Consider the following 23596-nt stretch of genomic DNA (forward strand, 5'->3'; position numbering starts at 1 on the left):
TACTCCTTCATAATAAGGCAGCTCACCCATCTTCCCTTTTTGGCAGGCTTCTTTAATGAGACCGATCTCATCCATTTCACAAGTGTTGCAACTTCAGAGAGGTGTTTGTAGTGTTGCCAGGTCTCACTCACCAGATTGATGACATGGCAGAGACGGGTTACATGGACACTCTTGGGCATCACTCCTTTCAGAATCTCCTTGTATGCCTTCAGGCAGTAGGAGGCATTATCTATGACTGTCCAGGCATCATTCAGGTTCAGATATTTGCTGTGGAGGGAGGCTAGTATAGCTTGGGAAAACTTTGAACTCTGTCCATGAAAATGACAACCACCAGAGCGTACTGGTTTTCAATACCTGCAATGAAAGACAAGGAAAAACTTAACAGTGACAAAATAAGTTAATTTAACAATAGAGATACAGCGATAGTTAGCTAGATGGAGAGGCAGACAACTGCTGACATTATGCATCGCTATATTTCACCACGATAGCTCATCGTTTGGAGTATCACAATTTGCATGTGGACAATTCACATTGCAGAATGTAAATGTAGGCTATTGCAACGGTATGTTAATAGGCTGTTAACTCCCCAATCACGATGTTTAGAACGCTGCAATCCCTTGGATCTGTTGTCTTGTCAACAACCACTGCAAACTTCTTCCCATAGATCTTTTGTAGAACGGCAGTCATATGTTGGTCGAACACATGGGGCAGGTGAGTTTGAAAGCTGCTCTCATTTTTGGCCAACACTCCTCCCTGTTTGCAATGCTTCACTAGAAACGGCCGTAGCTTTCTTAGCTTTTCTAAGGGGATCCCAGACTCGGCGCACACAGCCACAAAGTCCTGAATAAATTTTCGTCTTGAATCTGCTGATGCGCTTGCACTAGTAATGGCCATTTTGAAGAGGCATGCTCTGGCTAACATGGTGCTTTTTCTTGTTCTTCACATGGGATTTAGACTTTAAGTGGTCATCACAAGTATTTTTACGGTCCAATCAATAGTATGTTGACAGAATTTGCAAAACAGCTTATCACCTGACTCGTAAGTCCTTTGGATATTGCTCTGCTCTGAATTTAGGGGTTAGGGTCTTTTTTTCTTCTTTTTTTGATGACTCTTCGACATGTTTCTCAAAGTGACGTAATGGTCCCACGAACGAATGACCCCCCCCTCTCAAAACACCCCAATCAAAAACAGAATTATTTCTCTAGGCCTACTCGTCTGTAGTTGTACAATCATGAAATAATTTAGGTTACTACAATAATTAGGCCTACTTTTGATGATTAAACAATGTTTCAGCCAAATTATGGAAAATTCTGCAATATTCCACGTTTTACAGTTGATAACATTTTTATTACCAAATTCTGCGATTCCGTCCATTTTCCGCATTGCGGGAATCATAGGGCCCTAGTGTAGGGGACTATTTGTTTTATGTTTAATAAAAGCCTGCCCACCTAGTATATAAACTCACAAATAAAAAAACAGGGCTAAAGAAAACACGTCAAATGCGGGTATATACTGTTTAATGCGAGTATATACTGCTTTCTAATGCTGTTAAGTGTCTCAACTCCCATAATAAAGAAATAATAAAGAAATATCACCTTTTGAAACGGGTTGTAAAAGGTGAACAGTCATATGGATGAAAGATGCACCTGTTTCAGTAGTGCAAGTCACGGCTCAAATGGCGCGTTGTCTTTCATTTAGCAAATTACCTCAACTAAAGTAGACCGTTCATAATGGTTGCCCATCAACTGCAATAATTTCTGTAACCAGCACTTTAAAAAAAATTCTTTAACTGTTGATGACAATGAGGTGCAGAGCGCTTTATATCCATGGCAAATCATTTGAAAGATGTAAATCCCCTCTTACTAACTAGGTAGGCCTATTTGTTGAATTTTTTTTCTCCCTTTTATTATGATGATCAGTGATCGTTTTGATAACTGCACTGTGATTTTAAAATGAAATGTTAATGACTCAATTTTGTTTAAACGTGTTAGCGTTTAAAACATTCACACTAACACATACAGAGGTAATTGTATAGACCCAGGCCTTCGTCCGAGTGCAGCGTTCTTGATATGCATGAGTTCTCTCCTCTAATGGAGTTCTTTGAGGAAGCTGTGCGTGTGTGTGTGTGTGCGCGCTACAGGCGTAGGAGAGAGAGAGACTCTTACATCCAGTATCGCTGCCCTCCATCACAGTCTGTCTGTTGTTGGACTCCAGTGTGGGTTCTGGTTACTGGTTTAACATACTGGGATGTGGGCCAGGCCTGACACATGAAGGCCTAATGAAGCCTGTCCCAGACCAGTCTGAATGTTTGTCTCCTGCTGTTCAGTATAGGATAAATCAGGATCACATCAACCACAGCCAGGGAACATAGAGACCCATGCTGCTCTGATCTTTGTTGTGATTGGTCAAGGCGAGAATGAGCGGAAGGGTTGATGTGGTGATTTTGGACATTGGAAGCGACAGACATTATCGTAAACAAAAATCTGCCATGTGACATATCTTTTAAACAAAATTGAGTCATTAACATACATTTTAAATCACAATGCAGTTATCAACATGTCTTTGAAATCACTAGAATAATTTTAGCTGAACTTTTTTGCTTGTACTTCTTTCAGATTTTGACCAGGGAGATCGTAGCACCAGAAGATCTTGTCATGTCTGGATGTCCTCTGCCCTAGTGGAAAACAAACCACTGTAATTCATATTATTAGGTTTGAAAGACCAAATTGGCCTTCTCTGAGGACATCCATCTGTCATCCAGCAAAGGTCCTCTCTCGCTCTTGATCGCTCTCCGTCTGTCTGCCTGTCTGTGTTTTAGAGCCTTGACTCAACAGCCCTGAAGTCACAACTGTGCTCTCTTAGGTTGTGATGATATATGAGTGTTTATACAGGGTAGGGGTGTGTAGGTGGACAGTTAAATACTGTTATTTTCAGGTGAAGGTAGGTCTGGTCCCCCTTCCTCCATGGGGTGTGTTTGTGTGAGAGAGTGTGTCTTGTGCCCATGCACTACCAAGCCTAGCCAGCTACAGGTCTATAGTTAGACGGCCCATCAACAGCTGCCATTATATTGCGCCCACTCACCCCCTACCCCTCCACACTCAACCCCTCTTTCCCCTCTCACCTCTCCCAAACCACCAGTTGTCCCCAGCAGTAACAAGAGGAGCCACCCATAGTGCTTTGCCACAGATGAGGTAGATCTGAGGGGGAACTGGTTCAACTTTCCACTCGACCAATGATATTTATGGATATAATTTCCAACTAATATCACCATAATATTGACCTTGATACAAAAATGACTGCTGCCCAACATTAGGCTTTTCCTCCCATTCATTTATTGTTTCAAACATTGGCAAACTTTGTTTGAGATGTAGAATTCTCTCGGGCGCCATGTTGGCACCAAAGCTCCAATAAGAGAACTGCCCCAACTAACCCTAAATTACCATTCTTTCATCACATTTGGTGCTAACTAGAGAACGACTGTAATTGTCCGATATATTGGCCTTTTGTATTCTTGGCTATCGGCCCTTCTCTATCGGCTTTGCCCATAGTCCATGTACATAGTTAAGCTGCTACTATGACAGCTTTCACTCACCGCCTGAGCTACGAGCACTGCACATTGTTGAGGAATGTCTAGGTGAGAAAATCAGCAGCAAGCTAGCTCATTCTCCAACAGAAAGGTGCATTATTGAGAAATGGATGAATTGACACAGTGACCAAATTCAAACTCCTCCTGTTGAAAATATTTGTTTAGTTAATTCACTAACAAGATAGCTAAGCAGAGAGCTATGTGACCGGTTAGAAAAGATTACGACAACTAACCATTTTATGTGGTGTTAGCTAGCTATATTGCTAGCTATCTGTCTTGGTAAACATGGTGCTAAGCTATCAGATAGCTATTAGATCCTAACATGGCTAGCTACCCTTAGATAGTTATCATTTTGAACATGCACCGTTTTTGGCAAATAAGCCATCTGACTTGCGGTGTAATGCTAGCTATTTACTAGTGTGCTGATCTGACTAGCCACAATCGTATCCGTAAATCGACAGTTGATAGTCAGATTAGATGATTGTCGTAATAGGGAAAGATGGAAGTGTTTTTTTAAATGCTTAAATAAAGGTTGGCAATAGGGTTAGCTACCAAAAGAATCTTCCTGCATGTTTATGGACCAAAAATCTGTAGATCAGCGCTCGTGTGTGTTCTCACTTCTCAAACTATGGGCAGATTGGAGTCATTCAAACAGAACGCGCCTCGGGTTTTCTAATGATCAATTAGCCTTTTTAAAATGATAAATATGCATTAGGTAACACAACGTGCCAGATTCCATAAAAACTCTGCCATTTCCAGCTACAATAGTAATTTACAACATTAACAAGGTCTACACTGTATTTCTGATCAATTTGATATTATTTTAATGGACAAAAACAAGCACATTTCTAAGTGACCCTAAACTTTTGAACAATAGTGTATATTATTTAGTATATGTAAAGACAAGGAATTATTGGGGGCTCCCGAGTGGCACTTGGCACTACATCTCAGTGGTAGAGGCGTTACTACAGACCCTGGTTCGATCCCGTGCTGTTTCACAATCGGCCGTGTCCCATAGGGCGGCACACAATTGGCCCAGCATCATTCGGGTTAGGGGAACGCGTGCTGTTTCACAAACGGCCGTGTCCCATAGGGTGGCACACAATTGGCCCAGCGTCCTTCGGGTTAGGGGAAGATTTGGCTGGGGTAGGCCATCATTGTAAAATAAGAATTTGTTCTTAACTGTCTAAAGGTTAAATAAAAATGATCAAGTGCTTGTCAAATTGTGAATGAGAGACTAATGAAGTGTGTACAGCCTGCACAAAAAAAAACAAAGCAGAGCTCATGCCTTCAAGCAACTTTTTTCAAATCATCACTAGTCGCATGATGCAGCCTTACAATGTATTACAAATCTAAACGTATAGAACAACTAAAGTTACATTAACTCTAAATTGAGCATATAGGAGTACCTATTTCTTAACCGCTCAACACAGAATAGCCACATGCGCGCACTCCCTCAAATCGTTTGGAGAAAAGATTTATATTTTATTCAGCTTTGTTCAATTGTATTCTTCATACTAAAATAATGCCACGGAATTCTGAGGAAATCTTGTCTGCAAAATGAACTAGTGTAGCACACAGCCATTTGGCATGGCCACATCAGGACCGAACATAAGGACAACTCAGAGTATGCTATTCTGTTCTGAAATAGTCTACATTTTCTTCATATCATGTTTCTTTAGACCTGTCTAAAATAAATAATGGATTTATTGTCAAGGTGTAGGCTATATTACATGCATTTCTTAGACTTTTTAAAATGTAGATGTTCCAAAGGTCTGCATCATGTGTGGAAGCCAGGAGATGCTAAGTGTGTTTTGTTAATTTACTGTCAATTACCGTGAGACCGACTGCTATTTCATGAGACCGGATGACGAAATTTCACGACCGCCACAGCCCTAGTTACAGCCCACCCATTTCTTGACAGATAGCTGAACTAGCCAATTGAGTTATTTCAAATTTCGTCCTGGCAGCTGAGTTGTTTTAGAGATGCGTCGTGACAGCTGGAGAGAAAAAAATATCCCGATCATGGAAAATTACAACATAGTATATATATATATATATATATATATATATATATATATATATATATATATATATATATATATATATATATATATATATATATATAGTTTCATAAGCATCCGTGATCACAAGTCATGATGTTACGTTGGACCCATTTGCATTGAATAGATGTTATTTTATATTTTCAATCAATCAGCAGAGCCTATGGTCAACAACATTTGCATTGAAGCATCACTCCAGCATGTCACGCCTGTTTGGAAGAACATCATAATGTGATGCTTCTATGCAAATGGAAGGCAAACAGATTGTCATCTGTAGCACCATAGACTCCACTGATCAGCCAGGAAAACACAATAACTCAATGCATGCACACACTCCTATTGAAAATGCCTCTGTCTGTGTTTAGAGTAGGCCTATGCCATCTTAATTTACCCAGTTGGTCAAGACATTCAAGACATGTAGTTACATTTGACTTTGTTTGTACCAATCTATTATTTGATTTTCATATTGATGCATTAATGACATGACTGTCTCTGGGAAATGTTGTCATCCAAAAACTTTATCGGCCTAAAACATCGATCTTGACCCCCAAAAATAGGTTTTGGCATCAGCACTAAAACAAAATCCATATTGGTCATTCTGTAGAGCGTCATAGAGGTTTTTGTGCTAACCTACTGTGCATCTCTGACTGTGGTCAGTCGGGGCTAGTCACTGCTATCCCTAACATGTCTCAGGGAAAATGGCAGTCTGGTCTCTTCCTGTGTAAAGCCAGCTAGCACTATTCTTCCCTGCTGGCAGGCAGGCCTGGCGAATGGGAAGGCCTATTATTAGCAAGTCACATTCCACTTCCTCCCTTGCCACTCCTCTCCTCTTTGTTCTAATTTAATTGAATACGATTTCCAGCTGCTGTCCAGTGTAACATTCCACAACAAACCCAGAGCCCTTCTGACATTGTCATTTTTGGCTTGTTGGAATTCAAGGAACCCTCCAATTGATGGAAGGCCATTAAGGCTATCTATCTGAGGATGTTTTCCCTTAGAAACCCAGAGATCAGCCTTTCCCAAACTTGGTTCTGGGGACCGCTAGCCAGAATGTGACTTTCGTTAGTTTCTTCTCTCTAGTCGAAACGGTGCTATGCCACAATGTGGACAACCAGAGTCCGGCGCGGTATATGGCTGGGAAAATCCAGGGATGGATTTTCCCAGCCATATATGTGTCTCTGTACTCCTAATTATCCCACAATGGTGACTCGAAGATTGGAGTACTGCTGGTTTCAAATTAAAATGCAGTTTTTGTCATCTAATGCTGTAGCAGCCCTTTGGATTCCATGAAAATGCAACGTCTAGCATTGGGGTGAGTTGCTGCTGGAAGTGTTGTCGAATCCAATGGGTTGATTTAGCATTAGCTAGCCTAGCATGCTGACAAAAACTGCAGTTTAATTAAAAACTCAGTATTTCAATCTTCTCAATGTATCATTTTGGATAATGGGATAATTGAGAGTACAGTGCACTCTCCCATCTCTGGATTGAGGTATGTTTTCCAAGCCATATCTCCCAGCGGCTCCGTGGTGTCCTGATCATGGCAGCCTGCCGTTCAGACCTTACAGAGAATTAAAGCGACCGTAAGATCTGATTCTTTTGGCCTAGGGGACACCAAGGAATGCACATTTTTGTTTTTTGGCCTAGCACTACACAGCTGACTCCAATAATGTGTGCTTGGGCAAAAACCCAAACATGCACACCTTGGGGTCCACAGGATCGAGTTTGGGAAACACTGCCATAGATCTATAGCTAATGCTATTCTTGTTAGAATTCTATGGTTTCCTAATAGTTTGGGCAAGTCTTCAGCCCCTGAAATACAGTGTATAGCCATAGATAGACAGCGAGACTCCTATTTCCATAGAGACCCAGTCCTCTGCAGTCAGTGTTGGGTTTCCATTGTGTGGATGACCTGGGGGATTCTCCTTGTAACCAGAGCTCTGGAGCCTGGGCAGAATGGGAAAGCAATCCTCTCCTTTTTCCCCGGCCTCTGATTAAGGTTACAGGGAGGGAACGAGAATGCTGTTCATTCCAACAAGGCCCGGTCACTTTCTGGTGTGGTTCAGTGATTCAGACAACCTTTAATTACATATAGGACATTGTTTTACCATAATGTGTGTGTGTGTGTGTGTGTGTGTGTGTGTGTGTGTGTGTGTGTGTGTGTGTGTGTGTGTGTGTGTGTTATTGTAACTATTCGCCTTCCTAAACTCCAAATCTGATTTTGTGTTAAACCGTCGTCCCGTGTCTGTTCTTGTATAATAGAGAGGGTGTAGGATGTAGTGCAGTCTCTATGGCAGGGCAGTTATTGTACCATTTTTGTATGTCCATCTCAGTATTTCTCTTATCACTGAATCTCAGAAAGCAGCACAATCTGTGCCTCTGGGTTTATCAGCGTACAACATCACAATCAGACACAATCCAGTGTGGTTTCACACAAAACAACCCTTAGAATTCGCTCTGGATAAGAGCGTCTGCCATATGACTTAAATGTAAATGTAATTCAGCTATAGGTCTATAATGTAGGCTGCCACCCGATCTCCATATTTACATATACTTCTACTGTAACCATTTCTCCACCATTTTACCTTTACATTGCATTATCATGGTCTTCAACAAGGTCCCATAGTGGTCTCTTATCATAACCCCTGCACTCAGTCTGCTATTGTGTTCATGCAGCCATAGAGAAACTTTAGTGTTTTGGCTTAATGAAAGTTGAATGTGATATGGAGAAGGCCTGTAAGCTCTCTGGTCTGCCTTCTGCTAATTTCTTGTCTAACAATCAGAGCAGGTTCTGGTTGTATACTGAGAGAAAAGCCAGGCTTAACCTGATGAACCAGTGGGTTTGTTCATGTCCATGTAAGATGCAAAGGATGGATTAACATGTACACAACATAACACCAGACGAGACCTCGATAACTCCTACACAAGGAAACAATGGTAAACCATGTTTTGGGGTTTCAGGTTCCATGTTGACATTAAAAGTTCTAAGACTGGTTACATTCTAGTGAGAATGTGAATCAGAATGGTATTGTGCTGATTGATTAAACATTTGGCACCTTTATGGAGGATAGTTTGCCTAACTGTGTACATCTAAAGCCTCTCCATATTGCCCAGTGTGTATCACTGTAGTTACAGTGCCTGTCTGGCAATGTCGTGGAGGGAACCAAACAATGTCTGGTGTCTATTGACGTCTCCATGGCTCCAAGTCGGACAACAGTGTCTGAACTGTGTCTGATGTTGAGCCATGTAGCAGTTAGACCACCTACAATATGTCCTCCCATAACACTACATGGTGGCAATCATAGAGCCATCACATTAACCACTTTATCATTTACATAACTTGGATCACTAGCCTTGTATGGCCTAATGTGTGTGTACCATGAATGCACAATAAGTGTGTGTGTCTGTGTGTGAGCAGCAGCTGCCTGCTTGCCAGCCGCGTAGGCAGTGTATTTATAGAGACACTGCTGGCTCTCCAGCATGTGAGGGGCAGCCGGACGGGACAACCCAGCACCTCAAGTCCCTCATTCCCTCCTCCCTCCCATACCGTAAATATGAAACACAAAAGGACAACACTCAGCAACAACAACAGCAGTACTCAGCAGAGGAGCTAGGATTCCCCCCGCCCCACTTTTCCCAAAGTAAATAGTGAGCTCTGCTGTGATTTAGCCCGTAACCACTCTGGCTTTCCTCCCATTCTCATACATTGTTATGCAGGCAGTGCTTCAAATGCATGGGTAGGATGAATGGGTAAGATGAGTACCATAGTGTGTTGCTGTTACGTGTAGATCCAGCCCCTCAGTAGGTTATGTACACACAAGGCCCTATTGGTCTGTGGAGCGCTGGCGTAAACAGGGAGGCTAGGGGGAGAAGAGGACGGAGAGACTGTTTATGCTGAAGTCCTGTGAGTTATGAGGTGTGCTAGAGACAGTGCAGTGGGATAGTTTGTGTGTGGTGGCGTGCAACAGATGGGGACTGTTGTTTCAGCCTGCAAGGCCATCCCTTACCGTTGCTCCAGCCATTGTTCCCATTTCCCCTCTAAACAATGTGCTTCTCTTTCCCAAACACCGCCACATGAAGCCCCCCAGGCCTACCCAACATCTCAGCCCCCTGTAGGCTTATGCAAGCCCCTGTATATGTGTTTTCCTGATTCTGACACTGTGCCATCCTGGTGATGGCTTTAATGGCGGATCTTCAGGTTCAACTTGGCAAGAGGACAGAATCTCCTGCTTTCTGCTTTGAAAGAAAAGGGAAAAGAGCGCTGATCCACTGCTGTTCAGAGGTGAGGAGCAGTGGTGGTTGGTGCTGTTTAAGATGAGAGAGGACAATGTTTTTTTTTTTATGAGTGTGGCCTTATTTCTATTAGAGCATATTGGATGACTGTCATTCATATTTGATTTCATATTCAAATGTTCCCTGTACCCATCATGAGGTTGCTACATCCTAGCCTTTAAATGAAAGTTTACACACATTGACACATTCAATACCTTCTTGCCTGCATCTAGCTGATCTATGGTGTAATCATTGGCCCAACAGTTGCAAACGAGAGTTTCTATTAGACAATTTCAGGCTTTCGTTTTGTTTGCTTCCTTTTTAAGAAATGTTTTTCAACAGAATCGTCAGAATGAATACAATCCTGATCATACACAAACACAGTTGGCTTTCATAGCAGCCACATACAAACAGCATGATTCCTTTGATTGAGCTCTCCTACTTTCACATTTTCCATTCACTTGTGGACTTCAGTGCACAACACATCAGCTCTCTGTGACCAGGTGAAAAAACCTTTCCAAGCCAAACCTTCATATCATAACCGCTACACACAGCCTACATATTAGCTAACGTCATAGTCAACATAGCTACTAGAACTAACATGGTTGGAGTAAACACGCTACAAACATGCAGTACAGTGTACAGTCAACAAGCAGTTGAGCAGTTGCAGTTGTGCCGCGGTTTAATAAAACCAAACGTTTTCCTTGACTTAGAACAGTTCCAATGTTGGATAGCCATAACCAGCTAGCTAACATAGCATCCCTCTCTGTTTGAGCTGGGTGTTTGAGTAGGCTAAACTAGCTAGCTGCATGTGAAAGTTTTTAAAAATTATGAAATCTAGATAGCTCTTTCTCGGTCGCTTCTCCATTTTTTAATGAATGAATTTGTTATACTATTGTCTTTTCTCTCTCTCTTTTGAATCAACTACTCACCACATATTATGCACTCTAGTGCTAGCTAGAAGTAGCTTGTGCTTTCAGTACAAGATTAATTCTCTGATCCTTTGATTGGGTGGACAATGTCTATCCCCTAAGAGCTCTGATGTGTTGGGGATGTCCTCCGGATGTTCTAATAATTACTATGGAAGGGGATGAGTACCACAAGCCTCCAGGTTTTTGTATTGATGTAAAGGTACCCAGAGGAGGACGGAAACTAGCTATCCTCCGGCTACACCATAGTCGTACCCTACAGAGTGCTGTTGAGGTTACTGTAGACCTTCATTGCAAAACAGTATGTTTTAATAAATTATTTGGTGGCCTGAATATATAATTTTTTGTATAGTTTTATCCCATAAAGGATAATTAACTGTTTCACTTTTTATAAAATTCACTGAGGATGATGGTCCTCCCCTGGTGAGATATTCCCACTAACATCTTAACGAAACCGGCACTGCGAGTGCGCCATCGTGCGCATGTTGATTTAGTCTATTCCCACCCAGACGCGTTCATGACACGCAGGTTAAAATACCAAAACCAACTGTGAACCAACTATATTAATTTGGGGACAGGTCAAAACTCATGAAGCATTCATGGACATTTATCTTGCTTGATGTTGCTATTTAATTTGTCCTGGGAGATAAACATTGGGTTCTTATTTTACCTGAAATGCATATTGTCCTTTTTTTGCTTGAAATTTGTAGAATTTTGAGTCATACAAAATTGTGTGTTCTCTACTCTGACAATTCATCCACAGATAAAAACCTAGTTTGTTTCTCCTCATAGAGCTTTCAATCACCCATGTGGAAACCAATGAGTAGATGACGATAACTCCTCCAGAGTGAGACCTAGTTAAAAGGCTTGGGCATGGGCCTTAATTCAGGGGTCAATCCCATCCCCTCCACACAGCCGGAGGCCCTGCGGTGATCTGACGTCCACCAGGCAACCCCCACCCCAGGCACAGATCTAGGATAAGCTTACCCTCTCCAAGTTCTACCCTTATCTATTTAGGGGAAACACAAACTGACCTTTGATCAGTGTCTAGAGGCAACTTCATCCAACTCTCCCACAGACCTTTCATAAATCTGCCCTGAAGAGCGACGCTCTGCCGCCCCGCGTCTTAAAAACGTTAATCAGCCTTTCCTCTGATGTCTCTCACTCACGCACACGCACACACACACACACACACACACACACACACACACACACTCTGCACCGCAGCTGGTTGTCTTACTGGAGTCTTGTGGTTACTTAGAGCTGCAGGCCACAATAATCATTTAGAGCCTGACCCAGATTAGGGCCTATTACCATGTTTGGTGTTTAGCCTCCGTCTCTGTGTTATGATGGAGCATCTGGAGTGGCTGCAGCTGAGGTTTGATATTGAAATACACTTTCACTTTTTGGAAGCATGTCTGTTGGTATTCTCTCTACATTAGCAAAGGCTTTTGAGCACTTTTTTCAGAGTAAACATAGTTATACTGACTCAACAAAATGTTTCTCACTGTTGCAGTAAATCACAGAGCAATGTCCGGTAATCTACATCTCAGCTCTGTGTTGTTTTTTGGGGCCCTGTTGCTTCTGGTGACTAACCCCACAGTGGATTCTTCCTGACTGGGTTAGAGTAACAGGAAGTGGCTTTTACCTTCCCAGTGTGCCTCTGTGAGTCACAACATGGTGTGGGAAGCCCTTTATGCCCTCACACCGCACCACTCTGACTGTTTAGTGTCCATTGTAAACAGTTTATTAAACCTAGCTTTTTAGTGTTATTCTCTTGATTGTATGGATCTACAGTACCTGCCAAAAGTTTGGACACACCTACTCATTCTAGGGTTTTTCTTTTTTAAAAACAATTTTCTACATTGTAGAATAATAGTGACGACATCAAAATGATGAAATAATTAATGGAATAATGTCGTAATCAACAAGTGTTAAACTAATCAAAATATATTTGAGATTCTTCAAAGTAGCCACCCTTGCTTTGCACACTCAACCAGCTTCACTTGGAATGCTTTTCCAAAAGTTCCCACATACGCTGAGCACTTGTTGGCTGCTTTTCCTTCACTCTGCGGTCCAACTCCTCAAACCATCTCCGTTGGGTTGAGGTTGGGTGATTGTGGAGGCCAGGTCATCTGATGCAGCACTCCATCACTCTCCTTGGTCAAATAGCCTTTACACAGCCTGGAGGTGTGTTGGGTCATTGTCCTGTTGAAAAACAAATGATAGTCCCACTAAGCACAAAACAGATGGGATAGCGTATCGCTGAAGAATGTAGTGTTAGTCATGCTGGTTAAGTGTGCCTTGAATTCTAAATAAATCCGTGTCACCAGCAAAGCACCATCACACCTCCTCCATGTTTCACGGTGGGAACCACACATGCGGAGATCATCCGTTCACCTACACTGCGTCTCACTAAGACACAGCAGTTGGAACCAAAAATCTAAAATTTGGACTCATCAGACTAAAGGACAGATTTCCACCTGTCTAATTTCCATTGCTTGTGTTTCTTGGCCCAATATATGTCTTCTTCTTATTGGTGTCCTTTAGTAGTGGTTTCTTAGCATCATTTCGACCATGAAGGCCTGATTCACAGTCTCATCTGAGCAGTTGATGTTGAGATGTCTGTTACTTGAACTGTGTAGCAGCTATTTGGGCTGCAATCCTCTGCAGCAGAGGTAACTCTGGGTCTTATTTCCTGTGGAGGTCCTAATGAGAGCCAGTTTCATTATAGCGCTTGATGGGTTTTACGACTGCACTTAAAATTTCAAAGTTCTTAAAATGTTTCCGAATTGACTGACCTTCAGGTCTTAAAGTAATAATGGACTGTCATTTCTCTTTGCTTATTTGAGCTGTTCTTGCCATAATATGTACTTGGTCTTTTTACTAAATAGGGCTATCTTCTGTATACCACTCCTACCTTGTCACAATACAACTGAGTTGCTCAAATGCCTTAAGGTAAGACATTCCACAAATTAACTTTTAACAAGGCACACCTGTTAATTTAAATGCATTTCAGGTGACTATCTCATAATGCTCGTTGTGAGAATGCCAAGAGTCTGCAAATCTGTCAAGGCAAAGGGTGGCTATTTGAAGAATCTCAAATATAAAATACATTTTGATTTGTTTAACACTCTTTTTGGTTACTACATGGTTCCATATGTCATTTCATCATTTTCATGTCTTCACTATTAATCTACAGGGTAGAAATAAAAACCCTTGTCCAAATGTTTGACTGGTACTGTAAGTACACTCCAGTTCGTTTTCACATCATGCAAAAGTTCATTTGTGCTGCATTTATGGGTGTATATAAATGTGGAATGAGCGAGACTATGAACAGGTCTCTTGTCCCATGCAGTGATGCGACAGTGCCGTCAAGACTCCTTCCTGGCCCTTGTATTTTAAACAAACTAGTTTGACATCCCTCGCACTGAGATGGCAGTATAATAGATGGATACATATATATAACTTTATTGCCCTTTAAGGGAACTGGTTAGTCTTGAACATTTTGAAGGAGAATTTAAAATTTTTGGAACTTAATCTGTATTTTTGATATAATTGGCATTGTGTAGATTTAAAAAAAAAAAAACATTTTCACTGGGTTTTGACAAACTTACCTCTGCAGCGATTGACATCCTGAGCGTCATTCTGGAGTTCCAGGGTGTCCAGAAACCCGAACAAAGGCTCCAAAAACACCCAAAGGTCTTGGCATTGTGATGCAGGTCTTTTAGATGCTGTACACATGGAATTGTCATTCCGAACTTTATCCGCAACGTTATCTTCCATTTTGTGGAACTCAACAATTTCCTGTGTGTGCATATTGGTGTGCCTGCGTGTACTTTCATGTTCCAGCCTGGCTGATCTCGTGAGTGACAATGTAACTAGTTACAGGTAAGGAATGTCTTCAAGGTGCAATATGCAGAAATCGCTCTTCCATTTCCTGGTTGCTAAAATTCTAATAGTTTGCTTGTTTTGTCAAGCCTAGCAATGATACAAAAAACATTACACCAGAAACATGTTCTTATCAACGTACAGTACACTATATATACAAAAATATCTGAACGCTACAGCATACGACGACATTCTAGACAATTCTGTGCTTCCAACTTTGTGGCAACAGTTTGAGGAAGGCCCTTACCTGTTTCAGCATGACAATGTCCCCATGCACAAAGCGAGGTCCATACAGAAATGGTTTGTCGAGACCTGTGTGGAAGAACTTGACTGGTCTGCACAGAAAGCATTCCCAGAAGAGTGGAGGCTGTTATAGCGGCAAAAGAGAGACCAACTCCATATGTTCGATGTGCAGGTGTCCACATACTTTTGATCATGTCGTGTATTACACTTGCATTAGGGCAGCTCTGTAGGAACTGATTTTAAAGGCTGTTGTCATTCCAACAGAAACTTGCGTAATCCCTGATGATATAATGATCAGTGATAGTTATAATGAGCCACTGAGCTGCGGTAACTAGCCACCTGTTAGGCCTGCTGCTGCTTATGTGGTCCTATGGAAGAATGCAGCGGGGCTGGAATATCGTGTACAGTAGCTTATCTACCTTCAGGCTAGCTATGGGTGTAGGGCTGGGAAATGCCAGTGAGCTCACAATATTATCACGGTGCCGATACAATATGCATTGAGATTCTCACGATTCTATATGCATTGCAATTCGGTGTTCCGAACATATTGCGCTGCTGCAGAGTGCCGCGAGAAAATTAATTTGGTCAGTCAAGGAATGCTGAAAACCATGTAGGTTCACATTTTAAAAAGAAATTGATAACAAACTAGAGATGGAGAAATACGAGGTTTGGTGCAGGTGCAACTGACTAGAACCAGCTAATGTTTTTTGTTTTATTTTGAGAAGCCATACTTGGAGTCATAGAATCGATATGATATTGCTATAGTGTGTGTCTTTGTTCCCCCCTATCAATATGTGGATGTGGGACAGGGAATCTGAAAGGGAGACGAGTAAAGGAAGGAATTGAAGACTGTTACCCTGGAAAACATCTCTGACATGTTTTTTTCTGATGTTCTCTTCTCTTTGTCTCTCTGTAGTCACGTGGAGAAGATTACTACGTGGCATGACCCTCGTAAGACCATGACGGCCGCCATGAATCAGATGAGCCTCCACGCTCCCCCACCCTCCGCCACCCCACAGCAACGCAACATGGCCCTGTCCCAGCCCAACCTCGGTTAGTGTCGCGCACACACACACCCTAGGGTTTGAATACTTTCCTGGTATTTTACAAATGTTCCACTCTGAGAATCAATCACTTTTCTCCCGGGTAACCTGGTATTTCCCACAAAAACTGGAAGTTTAATTCTAAAACATATGCAAATGTCTGGATTTGATTAGAACTTTGATCAGAGCTTTGATCGGCATGAAAATTCAAGGCCGATGCCTCCTAAAGCCAGATGAGCCCTACATAAAGCTCCAATGATTGTGCTGTTATTCATTAGGCATACTTCTGACAGGCTATAGGCCACCGCACATTACGCACAACAGAATAACATAAAAGCTCATCGATTGTATGCTCTCTTAGGTAAATAAATAAAACGGCCTCCAGTAATCTTTTTGGATGTGGATTTTATTATTCTGTATTATATGGACTAGATTTACGCACCTCATTCAAACCATGAAGCTGGGAGAGAACATGCAATGCTGGTGCAGGACATGCGGCCTACAAAGTTACAGTTATAGGCAAGTGAATTAGTTTCATTCTGAAATATAATAGGCCTATTTCAAAACGTGATAATTAGTAGGCTGACGCATTAGCCCACCTTTCACAATATTTCCCCTAATGTTGTGCGACGTGTGTATTACCTTCATTCCTTCCTTGCGCTCAACAAGTACATTTAAATTGTTTTTGTTGTCCTTATCTTCATTGTAATGACATGCTTGAATAATACAGGACTAAAATAAGATGCAGATGGCTTTTTTATGTTTATGGGTCTGAATAAATAACTGCTATAGCAGCCAAACTTAACTGGCGCAACGTGGTCTGGGTCCGAACCCAGAGAAGGGTCAATCCGGACCGGACAACATCACATTTTGTTATATAAAATGTCAATCAATTTATATTTAGACAGCTTTAAAAAAAATAATAAACCGGGCTCAGCGGCCTCTCAGCATCCTCTTTCTCGCACTCTCTCGAAGCAACGCCCACCTATTAGTGCCCCGTCTAATACAATCGCGTGGTTATATGCAAATACAAGAGGCCGCTTACCCAATCACATCAATCCAAATATCCTCTGCGGAACCTTGGGACAAGCAGGCAGAAATAAATTGCGGTTCAACTGTTAATATCACACATAGAAGAAGCTTTAGTTACCAGTATCTTTGTTAATATGGCTTGTTAAAAAAAAACAAGTTTACTCAGAAAACCGTATATTCAAAGACGAATGGACGAAAAGGTATTTATTAATTCTACCCGCAACTAGCACAAAACCAATGTGCCTGATATGCAGCGAGTCCATAACTCTCCTGAAAAGTGCCAATGTTAAGCACCATTATGACACCAGGCATAGTACATTTGATTAGATGTATCTCCTGAACACGGAGGTGATAACAAACAAGATTAACCAACACAAATCCCAATATGAGTGGTCCATCAAAGTCCTTGTCAATTCCCTGATAGCCCAACAGCGTGCAATGGAGTGTTCACTGAGGAAAGCTTTGGACTTTGGGAAAACACGCACAAGAAAATCCAGATGCTGAAATGGTAAAAGGATGCATGTGTGAAGTTGCTGACACCTTCCTTGAAGGTCAACAAAAAGATGAGCTCAGGGAAAGATCAACCAGATCCCACTGTAATGAAGAGAACTGAAACATTAGCTGAAGATTTGAACTTCACAACTTGATGAGGCCATTCAGAATGCAACATGCATTTCATTAGCTGTGGATGATTTATCAGATAACACTGCAACCAAGTTGTCAGAAGAAGCTAACCAGATCTTCAGATGGGTAGATGTTACATTACTGAAATTATGTTGATTTGAGCTGCAAGAAAATGTGTCTTTGAAGGAGCAGGCTGGTGATTGTGACGCTGTCACTTTCTGGGGAAAGAGCCTGCAACTGATTATCCTGTTCTCATGAGACTGGTATTATACATTCTGACCATGTTTGGCTCCACATACAGCTGTGAATCAGCCTTCTCCACATTCAACTTAATTAAAAACAAATACCGCACCAGGCTCACCAATGAACACCTGCACCAGTGTCTCAGAGTTGCTCTCAATCCATTTGTGCCAAAGTTCAAAGCATTGGCGGGCGACAAAGTGAAATTTCTCTCATTGATGCAACGGCAAGGCCCAGAGTGACTTAAACATGAATATTGCATGACCCACAGTGACATTCTGTGCATTCAGATTATTAGTTTTGTTCAACTCTCCCTTGTTCTCCAGAAAACATGCACTTTATTTCATAATAATTTAAAAAAGTTAATTCAAGGCCCATGTACAATGGTTCAGAGTGCACTTTGTTCATAGACAATTATGCAACCACTTTTGTTCTTCAGCAATGTTGATGCAATGTTCCACGTTTACATGCTAAAGGAGTTGTAATTAAAGTTCTTAGTCTCAATATATTTAATGTACATTTTATATAACATGTTTCCTAAGTCGTAGACTACTATGTTTGTTACTACGCTGTACCACAGCGCCGATAAACGCCGATATCCCTCCGGACCTTTGCCACCTAGGAAATTTGTGTCACTGGACCTTCTCAAATAGTAGTTGAGTACCCCTGTGCTAGAGCGCGTCTTCTCCTTTCCTTGTGGGTTCTTTTGGCTGCTGTATTTAACTTTCAGCAAACAAGAGCAAGCTTGCATCCCTCTTACCTTGGTCTGAAGGTAACCTAGTACTGGTTTAAAAAAGGAATGGAAGTATAGAAGTCATTTTGTGCCAACAAAAAAGTGTTAAATATTTGTCCCCAAAAGTATATTTCCAGACCTTTCTTATCTCCTATATAAATGTATTTCTTATTATACATTTTTTTGACTGTCTGTTTTGCCATTTATGAATGTGTTATTCAATGCGTTTCTATGGGTTATAGTAGTAATTTTATCAAATAATTTATTTTTTATACCTTCCTAAATAAAATAGCTAAATGATCCATGGTACGGACACCTTAAAACAATTCCATATGTTAACTTAGTAGAACCCACCTCCATAATGAATTAGCTAAATATAAGGGCTAATGCTACATTGAATTTATTACCTAGGCTAGGACATCTATCTACAGTATATCTATATCGATACTGTATCGTCAACATCGATGTATCGATACTGTATCGTTTTTCGGATACAATTTGAATGGAATTGACGGTGAGAGAAAGACCATGCTCGCGTACGTACTAACTTAAAGCAACAATATTCGAGTGCAGCTGCAATTTTAATTTTAAAGTCACCCCCCCCCCCCACCCCAAAAACAAACAAACAAGGTATTTAATTTGTATATATTATGGATCCCATTAGCTGCTCCAAGGTCTGGCAGAATTAAGGCAGTTACACAATTTTAAAAACATTACAATTACATTCAGTACAGAATTCACAATAAGTGTGTATCCTCAGGCCCATACTCCACTACCACATATCTACAACACAAAATCCATGTGTACTGGTGTATGTGTGTATAGTGCGTATGACCCCCGAAAGCCAGATGGAGATTTATTTGACCTTTATTTTACTAGGCAAGTCAGTTAAGAACAAATTCTTATTTTCAATGGCGGCCTAGGAACAGTGGGTTAACTGCCTGTTCAGGGGCAGAACGACAGATTTGTACCTTGTCCGCTCTGGGATTCGAACTTGCAACCTTTCGGTTACTAGTCCAACGCTCTAACCACTCTAACCCTGCCGCCCCATTAGACGCGCATTCAGATATATTGGTTATACTATTACTGTAGCATACAGTAGGCTATGCTGCAGCAAATGTACCAGTCACAAGAAGAAGAACATTACCGGCTGATGATGTGATACATGCATTGTGAACTGCGCTGTTTGTCCCCACCCTGAACGTTGCCTTGATCGTGCACATAGCAGAACAGATAAGACCGATCTTTCGACGTCGCATATCATTGAACAGTTCCATTTCGCATCATGCTGTTCATATAGTTCATTTATAATAATTTTACTGGTTTCTCGCTGTTATTTATCCCGGGAAACGGTAGTGGCTTTGGGCAGGATATCTCTGTGAATCTCGGCAACCCGATTCACGCTCTTAAACCCTGACACACTCAACTGGGCCAACCACCGTGAGTTAGTAGCTTACCAAAACACAGTGATATCCCACTTCTCCTGACGCTTATGTGCTGACATATCTGCCACAAGGCACTGCCCATTATCACTCTGACCAATGACGTCTTTCACCCTGGGGAACTACCACCATAACATGCGCAATCCCTTTCCACAATAACACCAAAGGAATGTGTGTGAACCAACCAAAAGACAGGATCTGTGTTGCCTGAGGGAGGCATGTTATTGTGTTGAAGGTGAGATAAGGAAACCCTCCCCACCCTCTTATGCTCCACTTAGTCTGACAGAGCCTGACAGCTCCTTCATAACACAGATTGGCATTGACTGGTTAATCTCATTCACGTTGGCATTAGCCTAGCTCGCACCTAATAATAGACCTAGCTAACCCATATCACAGCCACCTGGCTCAGCCTGCAGAACATCACCAATGCCTCGATCAGCACAGTGTGTGTGCGCGCTTTATGCCATTTGAGTCGATGACATGGGAAAAAAGGTGTCTGCAGTTTGAGAGGGATGGGCTGAGTGTGCAGTGGAGGGGTAAACTCAAGAAATTGAGAGCTAAACAAGTGGAAAATTTCAAGAGACCTAGGAAATTTAGGACGGACAGAAATGGAGCGGGATCGCTCGCGTGTGTGTGTGGCCTAGTGTGCGAGTGTATGAATGGAGTCGCTCAACCTGAGTAGTTGTATATACACCGCACTGCTCGACTTGTTCAAACATCACTGGGATGTTTTTACCACTGTTCTATTGGAGTGATGTCACACACACAAACTCTCTAAAACCTATGACTATAAAAATAACTCTGATGGCTGTTCCTAAAGCGCATCAGGACTAATCCTGACTGGAGCCTGTGGGCCTAATTCAAACTTCTGTGCAAATCTTCCATGGAAAGTTTTCACAAGTTCAAATCTCAGAACTGGATTTGACCCCCCCCCTTCTTGCTGGAACAATGCTTGCGGACGCCCCAGTCTTTGTTGAAGGGGAATTATCTTTGTCTTTGTTGTCCTGATGGCTGTGTTCTACCCCTTTGTTTTCTTCTCTCCTCTCAGATGGACATGTTCGCACACTCTGCTTTGGGGTTTTAACAGACAATACACAGGTCTATGGTTGCCAGTTAGAGGTCTTGATCCCGTACTGTAGATTCTGTCTACTCCCTGAAGTGCTTGATTCTTGTTCGGGTATCTAGAGTGATCATCGCCAATCCTGGTTCTGGAGAGGTGATGGTGTGCAGGGTTTTGTTTCAGACCAGCACTAAAACACCTGATTCTAAGAAACGACTAGAAATATACTGTTAGCGACCTGGCATCTCTCCACTACTAAGTTGGTGATCATGACCACTGTCTCTGTAGTTCTAGAATAGATTCGGTGGAATTTCACCTCCCACTCATCCCTTGACACTTTATCTCCCATGGCAACGCAGTGAGTTTCAGATTTAGCTCTAGTCATGACTAGGCTCATCTCCCCTGTTAGCCATGTTGACTCATCATGAAACTTGTGAGAAAGCACTCTGCTCCTCTCCATTCCACTTCAACCCCTTGACTGTATTCTTAGTCAAATCACCTGATGAAACAAAAGGTGAGTGACTGGGGGAGAAACATTGAAAATGTGCCAAACCGTAATTAGTTATTACTGTTCACCAGTATGTTTCTGCTTCAAAGAATTCAAATACCCCAAAAGTGTTATTGTCCAATCAAATGAACATATACTGTAAGGTATGAAATTTGGTCACAAGAAACTTGCATCAGTCAGGCTTGGTAAAGGTGAAGTACTCTGGCTGATGTGGTGTTGCTGCTGCTGCTTGTGAACAGGAGAGCTACCTGATGGCTGGGAGCAGGCTGAAAACCCTAGTGGAGAAACCTACTTCATTGACCACAAAACACACAGAACGTCTTGGCTCGACCCGCGCGTGGATGCTCGCCTCAGTAAGTACCCTCTGGACAGCAAGTGGACTGCAAATCGCTACCTTTTCAACTTGCTCAAACCTCCAACCAACCAATCAACCCCCTTCATCCCCAAAATTACTAGCATTAAACTAATCAAACCATGCCCCTTGATCTCTCATACCTGGCCATTGACCCCTTGCCCCCTGTTGCCTCCTGGGACTGAGCTTTGCCTGTGACAAGCTAGAGGAATGCTTTGCTTGGACTAGGGTGAGCTAAATCTTCCTGAGAAACCCAATCACATGTTTATCTGGATACCAAGTCTGATTCCAATAGCCAATGACAGTGCCAAGCCAATAAAAATGATTGCCTCTCCCTCCCACCAGTGACCAATGGTTCTCCTGATTTCTACATGTGATTGTGTCACTTCCTGTCCTGACAGTGCTCTCCTATCCTTGCATGATGATTGATCGATTTTGTGTGTGTATTTGACGTACACATTTGGGTGCTTGTATTTCAACTGTAGTCTGTTTAGTTTCTCTGAATTTTAGTTAGTGATGCGAGTGAAATAGTGGGAGATGACGTGTTTATGCGTGGACGAGGTGTGTATATGATTTGGCGTGTCAATGAGGTGTGTGTCTGGGGGAGCAACAGGAGAGTACCCAGGAGCTCTGTGCGCTGGATAATCTCCGCACCATCAGGTCCCTAGATGGATGTTTTCGGGTCCCTAGATGGATGTTTTCGGGTCCCTAGATGGATGTTTTCGGGTCCCTAGATGGATGTTTTCGGGTCCCTAGATGGATGTTTTCGGGTCCCTAGATGGATGTTGTCGGGTCCCTAGATGGATGAGGTAAGACCAACGAGGCAAAAAATAAGCTTTCTTTGACAGAGGAGAGTTAATTGGTGTCGGATTTTAAAATGGGAATTGTTTTCTGCCTGGAGTATAGACTGGTTTAGGAACATATCCAGGAGAGGAACATATCAACACTAAATTGCTGTTAATTTTTTTTCCACGTGTTAGCTGACGCTGTTTCTGGGAAGTAAACGAAACAAGGTCTTTGTTAGCAGAGCAGCGCCACTCGGTACCTACCGTCTCCTCCCGTTTCTCAGCCTCCCTCTCTTCCTTTCTGTTTTTCTCTCAACGCCCTTACCTCCTCCCTTTTTACTTTGACCCCTCTCTCAATCTCTCCCTGTCTCCATTTCCCTCCTGATGTTGTGACAGAGTTGTGAGGGGTTGTAGTGTGCTGGCTCGTAGACTAGAGCAACAAGACGATCGGAGAGGTTAGAGAGGGGGAGGTGAGGGGAGAGAGGTGGGGAAGTGCGAGGGAGATCTTGGGAGAAGAGGGTAAAACAGGAAGGAGTAGAGGAGTGTTATTTTACTTGTGACTGAGGCTGTGTGGAGCTGTGCAAAGCCTGCAGTCTGTTTTCTCCAGCCCCAATATGCACACTCTGACAGGGTGTGTCCTGCCCTGTAAGCTTGACCCAAACCTAAACATGCTGCTTTGAGTGTTTCTGTGTGCAATTGCATGCATGCCATGTGTATGCATGTGTGTCTCTGTCTGTTTGGCCCAAATCCAAACGTAGGGCCTCCACTCAAGCTATTTGGTTCTAACAAAACAAGG

The 23596-nt window shown here is 42.2% G+C and overlaps 1 protein-coding gene across 3 annotated transcripts in view; it reads left to right on the forward strand.

Moving 5' to 3' along the window:
• LOC135556134 (WW domain-containing transcription regulator protein 1-like) overlaps positions 1 to 23596 on the forward strand; it is a 70903-nt gene that overhangs the window by 39205 nt on the left and 8102 nt on the right. For 2 of the 3 annotated variants that reach the window (XM_064989066.1, XM_064989067.1), the window contains exons 2-3: positions 15898 to 16034; positions 21903 to 22016. In XM_064989066.1, coding sequence (XP_064845138.1) covers positions 15898 to 16034; positions 21903 to 22016 — 251 coding nt within the window. The remainder of the gene's footprint in view (positions 1 to 15897; positions 16035 to 21902; positions 22017 to 23596) is intronic. The other variant, XM_064989068.1, reaches the window with a different exon arrangement.

The sequence above is a fragment of the Oncorhynchus masou genome, chromosome 15 (genome assembly GCF_036934945.1).
Source record: "Oncorhynchus masou masou isolate Uvic2021 chromosome 15, UVic_Omas_1.1, whole genome shotgun sequence".
NCBI lineage: Eukaryota > Metazoa > Chordata > Actinopteri > Salmoniformes > Salmonidae > Oncorhynchus > Oncorhynchus masou.